Source organism: Salmo trutta, chromosome 6, assembly GCF_901001165.1.
Source record: "Salmo trutta chromosome 6, fSalTru1.1, whole genome shotgun sequence".
NCBI classification, from domain to species: Eukaryota; Metazoa; Chordata; class Actinopteri; order Salmoniformes; family Salmonidae; genus Salmo; species Salmo trutta.
This window is the reverse complement of record NC_042962.1, coordinates 10641379-10653892: the sequence shown is the minus strand read 5'-3', so window position 1 is coordinate 10653892 and position 12514 is coordinate 10641379. Positions and strand designations below refer to the sequence as shown.

The following is a 12514-nucleotide window of genomic DNA, read 5'->3' as shown; positions in this document are numbered from 1 at the left end:
ACCTTTTTGTTGGTGACACTTCGATATCTTGATAATATGCAGCTGTTTGAAGGACAAATCCACAGATGAAACAATAGCAAAATGCTCCTTTGACGTAATGGTGGCCCCATGATCCGTCACACTAAATGCATTACCAGGAAACATGCAAGCTAGTCTAATAAATCTAATATTGTGTTTGAGCCAAGGAGGACAAACAGAAACACGAACAAAAACAGGTCACATCACACAGTTATTAAGCGCCATAGTGAGAGACAACCGATCGTAAACCAAGAAGTTCATCTCCACTGAGTTACATGATAAAGTGTGTAAGTTATCTACGTCCACAGTGGATTCACCGAGTTGTTCTCCCTTGTTCTGAATCACCCCCCAAAACGCGAGCCTAATAGACAATTACACTCATTCTGCAGGCCATCCTATAGACCATTGTGCAGGCCATCCTATAGACCATCCTCGGGACCATTGTGCAGGCCATCCTATAGACCATTGTGCAGGCCATCATATAGACCATTGTGCAGGCCATCCTATAGACCATTGTGCAGGCCATCCTATAGACCATTGTGCAGGCCATCCTATAGACCATTGTGCAGGCCATCCTATAGACCATTGTGCAGGCCATTCTAAAGACCATTGTGCAGGCCATTCTAAAGACCATCCTAAAGGCCATCCTATAGGCCATCCTAAAGACCAGGCCGTGCAGCAGAATCCACTTTTCCTGGAACCAAAACGAGACACACACACACACACGCGTTCAAAAGTTCAGAGTCACTTAGAAATGTCCTTGTTTTTGAAAGAAAAGCACATTTTTTGTCCATTAAGATAACATCAAACTGATCAGAAATACAGTGTAGACATTGTTAATGTTGTTAAATGGCCTGGGTATCCTGGAAGGATATTGACTTCATCCCGTCAGTAGAGGATGCCTGGTTATTTTTTTTAAATGCCTTCCTCTCCATCTTAAATAAGCATGCCCCATTAAAGAAATTTAGAACCAGGAACAGATATAGGCCTTGTTTCTCTCCAGACCTGACTGCCCTTAACCAACACAAAAACATCCTGTGGCGTTCTGCATTAGCATCGAACAGCCCCCTTGATATGCAACTTTTCAGGGAAGTTAGAAACCAATATACACAGGCAGTTAGAAAAGCCAAGTGTAGCTTTTTCAAGCAGAAATTTGCTTCCACCAACACAAAGTCAAAAAAGTTCTGGGACACTGTAAAGTCCATGGAGAATAAGAACACCTCCTCCCAGCTGCCCACTGCACTGAGGATAGGAAACTCTGTCACCTCCGATAAATCCACTATAATTGAGAATTTCAATAAGCATTTTTCTATGGCTGTCCATGCTTTCCACCTGGCTACCACAACCGCGGTCAACAGCACTGCACCCCCCACAGCTACTCGCCCAAGCCTTCCCCATTTCTCCTTCTCCCAAATCCAGTCAGCTGATGTTCTGAAAGAGCTGCAAAATCTGGACCCCTACAAATCACCCGGGCTAGACAATCTGGACCCTTTCTTTCTAAAATTATCTGCCGAAATTGTTGCAACCCCTATTACTAGCCTGTTCAACCTCTCTTCGTGTCGTCTGAGATTCCAAAAGATTGGAAAGCAGCTGCTGTCATCCCCCTCTTCAAAGGAGGGGACACTCTTGACCCAAACTGCTACAGACCTATATCTATCCTACCCTGCCTTTCTAAGGTCTTCGAAAGCCAAGTCAACAAACAGATTACCGACCATTTCGAATCCCACCGCACCGCTATGCAATCTGGTTTCTGAGCTGGTCATGGGTGCACCTCAGCCACGCTCAAGGTCCTAAACGATATAGTAATCACCATCGATAAGAAACAATACTGTGCTGCCGTATTCATTGACCTGGCCAAGGCTTTCGACTCTGTCAATCACCACATCCTCATCGGCAGACTCAATAGCCTTGGTTTCTCAAATGATTGCCTCGCCTGGTTCACCAACTACTTCTCTGATAGAGTTCAACGTGTCAAATCGGATGGCCTGTTGTCCGGGCCTCTGCCAGACTCTATGGGGGTGCCACAGGGTTTAATTCTTGGGCCAACTCTTTTCTCTGTATATATCAATGATGTCGCTCTTGCTGCTGGTGAGTCTCTGATCCACCTCTACGCAGACGACACCATTCTGTATACTTCTGGCCCTTCTTTGGACACTGTGTTAACTACCCTCCAGACGAGCTTCAATGCCATACAACTCTCTTTCCGTGGCCTCCAACTGCTCTTAAATACAAGTAAAACTAAATGCATGCTCTTCAACCGATCACTGCCCGCACCTGCCTGCCCGTCCAGCATCACTACTCTGGACGGTTCTGACTTAGAATATGTGGACAACTACAAATCCCTAGGTGTCTGGTTAGACTGTAAGCTCTCCTTCCAGACTCATATCAAACATCTCCAATCCAAAGTTAAATCTAGAATTGGCTTCCTATTTTGCAACAAAGCATCCTTCACTCATGCTGCCAAACATACCCTCGTAAAACTGACCATCCTACCGATCCTCGACTTCGGCGATGTCATTTACAAAATAGCCTCCAATACCCTACTCAATAAACTGGATGCAGTCTATCACAGAGCCATCCGTTTTGTCACCAAAGCCCCATATACTACCCACCACTGCGACCTGTACGCTCTCGTTGGCTGGCCCTCGCTTTATACTCGTCGCCAAACCCACTGGCTCCAGGTCATCTACAAGACCCTGCTAGGTAAAGTCCCCCCTTATCTCAGCTCACTGGTCACCATAGCAGCACCCACCTGTAGCATGCGCTCCAGCAGGTATATCTCTCTGGTCACCCCCAAAAGCCAATTCCTCCTTTGGTCATCTCTCCTTCCAGTTCTCTTCTGCCAATGACTGGAACAAACTACAAAAATCTCTGAAACTGGAAACACTTATCTCCCTCACTAGCTTTAAGCACCAGCTGTCAGAGCAGCTCACAGATCACTGCACATGTACATAGCCCATCTATAATTTAGCCCAAACAACTACCTCTTCCCCTACTGTATTTATTTATTTATTTTGCTCCTTTGCACCCCATTATTTCTACTTTGCACTTTCTTCCACTACAAATCTACCATTCCAGTGTTTTACTTGCTATATTGTATTTACTTTGCCACCATGGCCTTTTTTGCCTTTACCTCCCTTATCTCACCTCATTTGCTCACATTGTATATAGACTTATTTTTCTACTGTATTATTGACTGTATGTTTGTTTTACTCCATGTGTAACTCTGTGTTGTTGTATGTGTCGGACTGCTCTGCTTTATCTTGGCCAGGTCGCAATTGTAAATGAGAACTTGTTCTCAACTTGCCTACCCGGTTAAATAAAGGTGAAATAACAAAAAAAAAATAATGACTATTGTAGCTGGAAACGGCAGTTTTTTTATGGAATATCTACATAGGCGTACAAAGGCCCATTATCAGCAACCATCACTCCTGTGTTCCAATGGCACGTTGTGTTAGCTAATCCAAGTGTATAATTTTAAAAGGCTAATTTATCATTAGAAAACCCTTTTGAAATTATGTTAGCGCAGCTGAAAAATGTTGTTCTGATTAAAGAAGCAATAAAACTGGCCTTCTTTAGACTAGTTGAGTATCTGGAGCATCAGCATTTGTAGGTTTGATTACAGGCTCAAAATGGCCAGAAACAAAGAACTTTCTTCTGAAACTCATCAGTCTATTCTTGTTCTGAGAAAGGATGGCTATTCCATGTGAGAAATTGCCAAGAAACTGAAGCGTACAACGCGGTGTACTACTCCCTTCACAGAACAGCGCAAACTGGCTCTAATCAGAATAGAAAGAGGAGTGGGAGGCCCCGGTACACAACTGAGCAAAAGGACAAGTACATAAGACTGTCTAGTTTCATTAAATAGTACCCGCAAAACACCAGTCTAAAGTAGAGGTCAACCGATTAATCGGAATGGCCGATTAATTAGGGCCGATTTCAAGTTCATAACAAATCGGTAAATTGGTATTTTTGGCCACCGATTTGCAGATTTTTTAAATTTATTTTTTATTTACACCTTTATTTAACTAGGCAAATCAGATTAAGAACACATTCTTATTTACAATGACGGCCTAGAAACGGGGGTTAACTGCCTTGTTCAGGGGGGATTCGTTTTTGCAACCTTCGGTTACCAGTCCAATGCTCTAACCACCTGCCTTACATTGCACTCCACAAGGATTAACAGGCTGACTACCTGTTACGCGAGGGCAGCAAGAAGCAAAGGTAAGTTGCTAGCTAGCATTAGACTTATAAAAAACTATCAATCTTAACATAATCACTAGTTAACTACACATGGTTGATGATATTACTAGTTTATCTAACGTGTCCTGTGTTGCATATGATCGATGTGGTGCCTGTTAATTTTCATTGAATCACAGCCTACTTCGACAAACGGGTGTTGATTTAACAAGCGCATTTGCGAAGAAAGTACTGTCGTTGCACCAACGTACCTAACCATAAACATCAATGCCTAACAGGAATATTTAGACTTAGTCACCCGTTAGATAAAATACGGAACGGTTCCGTATGTCACTGAAAGAAAAAAACTTTTGTTTTCGAGATGATAGTTTCCAGATTCGACCATATTAATGACGCAAGGCTCGTATTTCTGTGTGTTTATTATATTATAATTAAGTCTATGATTTGATAGAGCAGTCTGACTGAGCGGTGGTAGGCACCAGCAGGCTCGTAAGCATTCATTCAAACAGCACTTCGCTGTGCTTCAAGCATTGCGCTGTTTATGACTTCAACCTGGGTGGGTATAATTTGTGGAACGTTCCAACAGGAATCTATTCCAAAAACTTCGGAAATAACAAGGTTTCCAAAAAACAACGCATACAAAGTTGTATAGCGGCAGAATAAGATACCGGGTGAGGAGTGGTCTAATTCATTGTGTTTTTCACTCACCACGTTTATTCCGAAAAATGTCTGTCCTCACATGTCTGTTTGCCTATGGACAAACATTAAGAATAAGCTACGTGGTGAGTTGATGCCTATTCGGCAGCTAGTTAGCTAGGTTTGTATGCGTTGCTACTTTTGTATGCGTTGTTGGTTGGCAACCTTTTACTTTACGTTTTTTGGAACAGATTCCTGTTGGAACGTTCCACAAATTATACCCAACCCTTCAAGCCTATCAACTCCCAAGATTAGGCTGGTGTAACCGATGTGAAATGGCTAGCTAGTTAGCCGGGTGCACGCTAATAGCGTTTCAAACGTCACTCGCTCTGAGACTTGGAGTAGTTGTTAACCTTCCTCTGCATGGGTAACGCTGCTTCGAGGGTGGCTGTTGTCGATGTGTTCCTGGTTTGAGCCCAGGTAGGAGCGAGGAGAGGGACGGAAGCTATACTGTTACACTGGCAACACTAAAGTGCCTATAAGAACATCCAATAGTCAAAGGTATATGAAATACAAATCGTATAGAGAGAAATAGTCCTATAATAATATAATAACTACAACCTAAAACTTCTTACCTGGGAATATTGAAGACTCATGTTAAAAGGAATCACTAGCTTTCATATGTTCCCATGTTCTGAGCAAGGCACTTAAACATTAGCTTTCTTACATGGCACATATTGCACTTTTACTTTCTTCTCCAACACTTTGTTTTGCATTATTTAAACCAAATTGAACATGTTTCATTATTTATTTGAGGCTAAATTGATTTTATTGATGTATTATATTAAGTTAAAATAAGTGTTCATTCAGTATTGTTGTAATTGTCATTATATATATATAAAAAAAAAGGAAAAAAGTAAAAAAAATTGGCCGATTAATCGGTATCGGCTTTTTTGGTCCTCCAATAATCGGCATCGGCGTTGAAAAATCATAATCGGTCAACCTCTAGTCTAAAGGTCAACAGTGAAGAGCCAACTCCGGGATGCTGGCCTTCTAGGCAGAGTTTCTCTGTCCAGTGTCTGTGTTCTTTTGCCCATCTTAATCTTTTCTTTTTATTAGCCAGTCTGAAATATGGCTTTTTCTTTGCAACTCTGCCTAGAAGGAGCCACCTCATCCCAGAGCCACCTCTTCACTGTTGACGTTGAGACTGGTTTGTGATCAATTTGATGTTACTTTAAATGGACAAAAGATATGGTTTTCTTTCAAAAACAAGGACATTTCTAAGTGACCCCAAACTTTTGAGCAGTAGTAATATATAGTGCATTCGGAAAGTATTCAGATCCTTTGACTTTTCCCACATTTTGTTACGTTACAGCCTTATTCTAAGAGATTAAATAACAAATCCTCAATCTACCCTCAGATTTCATACCCCATAATGACAAAGCGAAAACAAGTTAGACATTTTTTTTGCACATGCTTTACATTTTAAAAACAGAAACACTATTTATATAAGTATTCAGACCCTTTGCTATGAGACTCGAAATTGAGCTCCGGTGCATCCTGTTTCCATTGATCATCCTTGAGATGTTTCTACAACATGATTGGAGTCCACCTGTGGTACATTCAATTGGTTGCACATTATTTGGAATGGCACACCTGTCTATATAAAAGGTCCCACAGTTGACAGTGCATGTCACAAAAAAAAAAATTAGAGCAAAAACCAAGCCATGAGGTCAAAGGAATTGTCCATAGAGCTCCGAGACAGGATTGTGTCGAGTCAGAGATCTGGGGAAGGGTACCAAAACATTTCTGCAGCATTGAAGGTCCCCAAGAACACAGTGGCCTCCATCATTTACTGGCTGTCCACTGGTTTCAAAAACAATGATTGATAGGCAGCTTAAACTACTTGAATTCAAACATTATTGGGTTTAAATACACATTTAGATTTGTGAACAGCCATCCACAACAACAACAATCCGTAAGGCGCAAATAGCTAAATGAGAGAGCAGCAGTGTGATTCACATCAATGCGCTATGTAGATATCAAGAAGATGGCGCCTGAGGGGATGGCTGCCGTCTTATCGACTCTCAACCTATCATGCTATTTTATTTATTTTTTTCGCGTTGTTCGTAACTTGTTTTGTACATAATGTTGCTGCTACCGTCTCTTATGACCGAGAAGAGCTTCTGGTCATCAGAACTGCGTTTACTACCCTCAGATTAGACCAAGAGTTTTTCTTCAATGAGTTGGACGGGAGGGAGATACTACAGACACCCGACCAGGCCCAGATCCCCGTCATTCGCTGGAGAAGGAAATTAAGATTTCGCGGAAAAAGATCAGGGTGCCATGTGAGGATCAGGTGACGAGTGGCTAATCTGCCTTTCGTCCTGCTAGTTAACATTCAATCGCTGGGAAAATAAATGGGATGAACTGAAAGCATGTATATCCTAACAACAGGACATTAAAAACTGTAATATCTTATGTTTCACTGAGTTGTGGCTGAACAACAACATTAAGAACATACAGCTGGCAGGTTATACACTATCGGCAAGACAGAAAAGCAGCCTCTGGTAAGACACTGGGCGGGGCGGGGGCCTATGCATATATGTAAACAACAGCTGGTGCACGATATCTAAGGAAGGTTTTGCTCGCCTGAGGTAGAGTATCTCATGATAAGATGTAGACCACACTATACACCTAGAGAGATTTCATCTGTATTCTTCGTAGCTGTCTACATACCACCACAGACTGATGCTGGCACTAAAACCGCACTCAATAAGCTGTATACAGCCATAAGCAAACAGGAAAACGCTCATCCAGAGGCGGCGCTGGGGACTTTAATGCAGGGAAACTTAAATCTGTTTTACCTAATTTCTATCAGCATGTTAAATGTGCAACCAGAGGGAAAATTCTAGACCACCTTTACTCCACACACAGAGACGTGTACAAAAGCTCTCCCTCACCATCCATTTGGCAAATCTGACCATAATTCTTTCCTCCTGATTCCTGCTTACAAGCAAAAATTAAAGCAGGAAGCACCAGTGACTCGGTCTATAAAAAAGCAGTCAGATGAAGCAGATGCTAAACTACAGGACTGTTTTGCTAGCACACACTGAAATAAGTTCCGGGATTCTTCTGATGGCATTGAGGAGTACACCACATCAGTCACTGGCTTTATCAATAAGTGCATCGAGGACATCGTCCCCAAAGTGACCGTACGTACCCCAACAAGAAGCCATGGATTACAGGCAACATTCACACTGAGCTAAAGGGTAGAGCTGCCGCTTTCAAGGAGCGGGACTCTAACACAGAAACTTATAAGAAATCCCGATATGCCCTCCGACAAACCATCAAACAGGCAAAGCCTCAATACAGGACTAAGATCGAATCGGACTACACCGGCTCCGACACTCGTCGAATGTTGCAGGGCTTGCAAACTATTACAGACTACAAAGGGAAGCACAGCCGAGAGCTGCCCAGTGACATAAGCCTACCAGACAAGCTAAATAACTTCTATGCTCACGTTGAGGCAAGTAACACTGAAACATGCATGAGAGCATCAGCTATCCTGGACGACTGTGTGATCACACTCTCCGCAGCCGATGTGAGTAAGACCTTTAAACAGGTCAACATTCACAAGGCCGCAGGGTCAGACAGATTACCAGGACGTGTTGTCCGAGCATGCGCTGACCAAATGGCAAGTGTCTTCACTGACATTTTCAACCTCTCCCTGACTGAGTCTGTAATACCAACATGTTTCAAGCAGACCACCATAGTCTCTGTGCCCAAGAACACTAAGGTAACCTGCCTAAATTACAACCGACCCGTAGCACTCAAGTCTGTAGCCATGAAATGCTTTGAAAGGCTGGTCATGGCTCACATCAACACTATTATCCCAGAAACCCTAGACCCACTCCAATTTCCATACCGCCCCAACAGATCCACAGATGATGTAATCTCTACTGCACTCCACACTGCCCTTTCACACCTGGACAAAAGGAACACCTATGTGAGAATTCTATTCATTGACTACAGCTCTGTGTTCAACACCATAGTGCCCCCTCTAAGCTCATCACTAAGCTAAGGACCCTGGGACTAAACACCTCCATCTGGAAATGGATCATGGACTTACTGACTGGTCACCCCCTGGTGGTAAGGGTAACAACACATCCGCCACGCTGATCCTCAACAAGGGGGCCCCTCAGTAGTCTGTGCTCAGTCCCCTCCTGTACTCCCTGTTCACTCATGACTGCACGGCCAGGCACGACTCCAACACCATCATTAAGTTTGCTGATGACAACAGTGGTAGGCCTGATCACCGACAACGATGAGACAGCCTATAGGGAGGTCAGATACCTGACCGTGTGGTGCAAGGATAACAACCTCTCCCTCAACGTGATCAAGACAAAGGAGATGATTGTGGACTACAGGAAAAAGAGGACCGAGCACACCCCATTTCTCATTGACATGGCTGTAGTCGAGCAGGTTGAGAGCTTCAAGTTCCTTGGCATCCACATCACCAACAAACTAACATGGTCCAAGCACACCAATACAGTTGTGAAGAGGGCACAACAAAACCTATTCCCCCTCAGTAGACTGAAAAGATGTGGCATGAGTCCTCAGGTTTTACAGCTGCACCATCGAGAGCATCCTGAAGGGGTTGCATCACTGCCTGGTATGGCAACTGCTCGGCCTCCGACCGCAAGGCACTACAGAGGGTAGTGCGTACGGCCCAGTACATCACCATGGCCAAGCTTCCTGCTATCCTGGACCTCTATACAAGGCGGTGTCAGAGAACGGCCCTAAAAATTGTCAAAGACTTCAGTCACCCTAGTCATAGACTGTTCTCTCTGCTACCGCACGGCAAGCGGTACTGGAGCACCAAGTCTAGGTCCAAAAGGCTTCTAAAAAGCTTCTACCCCCAAGTCATAAGACTCCTGAACAGCTAATCAAATAGCTACGCAGACTATTTGCATTGTGCCCCCCTCCACGCTGCTGCTACTCTGTTATTATCTATGCATAGTCACTTTAATAACTCTACCTACATGTACATATTACCTCAACACCGGTACCCCCTGTATATAGCACCGCTATTGTTATTTACTGCTGCTCTTTAATTATGTGTTATTCTTATGTCTTATTTCTTTTTAAGTCTTTTTTTAAACTGCATTGTTGGTTAAGGGCTTGCAAGTAAGCATTTCACTGTAAGGTCTACTACACCTGTTGTATTCGGCGCATGTGACAAATAACGTTGTAGACTATACCACTGCTGTCATCCTTAAGTGTTTATTCAAATTGGTTAATCTTTGGATGCCGACAGCAATCGCACCATTGGAGGACATAGCTTGGACAGTAGCCCACAAAAACCTATCCCTGCTCTTTTCCCGCAATCCATCAAACACATTTGGTGTGTCATCATAGTGGTCTCTGACTTGAGGTCAGACTCGCTCAAGTGGAACAAACTTGTGCCTTTTTCCAATGCTGATTTGAATGTCATTGACAACAGATTAGTGTAATTTGTTTTCTTCCGCAAACATCCTTCCTGAATTTAAAAGTAATCCTCTAGTTTTATAAAAGTATTTGTAATCCGATTACAATATCTGCTGGTAACGTAACTAATTCGTTTTTTAAAAAAGTAATCCCTTTCATGTAACGGATAACATTGCTCCCCAACCCTGAACACACATTAGAAAACTGGCTGGCTAACTAGCCACCCCTGTAATATTATCCTATATCTATTTGGACACCACTGTCAACACACCATTCGTTATTGCATAGCAAGTCATTATTGTTAGCTAGCTAACTACATAGCATGCATTTTAAATGTTTTTGCTGGGTTGTAGAAAAATAGCTACGCAAGTTAGTTAACGTTAGCTTTCTTACCTTTGGCGTCCGGATATGTTCCATTTCGCTGACAGCTGTCAGTGCAAGCAACGATATAAACAGTTGACCGGTGATATGGCTCGCACATCGACTATCAAAGTGCGGCAAGCTGATGTTATTTGATTGCTTTTTTTACTTGCTAACCGGCATTCGTTGAGTGTTCACGATTGTGTATGTTTTCAGTAGACGCTAGCTATCCGCTCTTCACAGCACTTCCTGCTTGGGCGTATTTCTCCGCTACGGACTACAACCACACCAGGCATTATGGGACATGTAGTTTCTAACCAGTGATTAGGAATGCCGCGTTCAAAACAACTGAGAACTCGGAAAACTCCGACTTCAGAAAATCAGTAAATTCAAAAGGGGCAACTCGACTTCCGGTCATCCAACACGGAATTCCAACTCGAACTCAGGCCTTTTTATTTTTTAAATTAAAAATACAGATCAACAATTTACATTCTTACATCATACAAACGAGAAAATTTACGACAAAATACTGAAACAAACCAATTTTTTTTTTAAATGAATAAACAATTCTAGTGCAATTGTAGTCACTGTGAAAAAATCTTTGTAATGATTTAGGAAAATTATATTCTTGTTATTATTCACCAGGGTTAATGTTTTAATAAAATAATTAAATTCAATCACAAAAATGTGTAATTTTGGTATAGAATTTTGGAATTTTTGTTTGTGTATGAAGTATTTGGCAACAAGAATAAAACAAATCACAATCATTTCAGTGGTCTTGTTATCATTGCAATAGTAACATATTATATCTTTCATGTCAAAAATATAGGTAGTGTTCATAATGGTAAATAAGTATTTTGCAAGGTTTTCCCAAAATTCTGACACAAATTTACATTCAAAGAACAAGTGAGAAAGATTCTCACCTTTTTCACAGAAAACGCAGCTATCATCAATTGCCAAAATTTTGGATATCATAGAATAACATGGATATATCTTATGTAAAATTTTGAAGTGCACTTCCTTAACTTTGTTTGGTATACAGTATTTGTAAGGCCTTAACCATGCATTTTTCCAGACAATGTCAGGAATAAGCATGTTCCAGAAACATTTTCCTCTTGGTGTAAGTTGGTTTTGTGAATGAAGAATTTGTCTTATATATTTATTACAACAAGATTTCTCAAGTATGCCCACGCCTTCCAATCTGAGTTCTGGACAGTGATGCCAATTTAGCAATTTTGTTGCTAGATTTAGCAACTTTTCCAGACTACCCTGGCAACTTTTTTTTCCAAATAGCACCTAGCAACAAATTGAACTACTTTTAAAAATGTATTTGGAACTTTTAGCAACTTTTGAAAAGTGACTCAAACGCTAAAATGTACGATTTTCTCTGTCACACACTCAGTCACAACAAACGTGCATTGTGAGTGACGTCAGCAGAAGGCCAGCAGCAATTTCAGTAAATTGTTGGTAGTACGGGTTCGACGAGCCAAACCCAATGAATATAGTTGCTCACGAATGTTTGATCTTGAACATAACTTACAACATCAATCAACATGTCTCAACATCAATCAACAGTTCCACTGGATATCATAAGGTGAATGCACCAATTTGTAAGTCGCTCTGGATAAGAGTGTCTGCTAAATGACGTAAATGTAAATGAGTAACGTTGTTGTGTATTCTACGTAATGACGCAATGTTACGTTATCACGCAATGACATCACAACGTCATTTAGCAACTTTTAGCAACAAATCAACCTGGCTCTAGCAACTTACCCTGAAAATTAGTTGGCAACACTGGTTCTGGATAAAC

At 41.9% G+C, this 12514-nt stretch overlaps 1 protein-coding gene across 1 annotated transcript in view; it reads right to left on the bottom strand.

The window, feature by feature from the left end:
* LOC115195402 (myotubularin-related protein 6) overlaps window positions 1-10991 on the bottom strand; it is a 31894-nt gene extending 20903 nt beyond the window's left edge. The window contains exon 1 of the mRNA XM_029755224.1: window positions 10738-10991. Coding sequence (XP_029611084.1) covers window positions 10738-10761 — 24 coding nt within the window. The 5' untranslated portion in view covers window positions 10762-10991. The remainder of the gene's footprint in view (window positions 1-10737) is intronic.
* Window positions 10992-12514: the final 1523 nt, after the last annotated feature.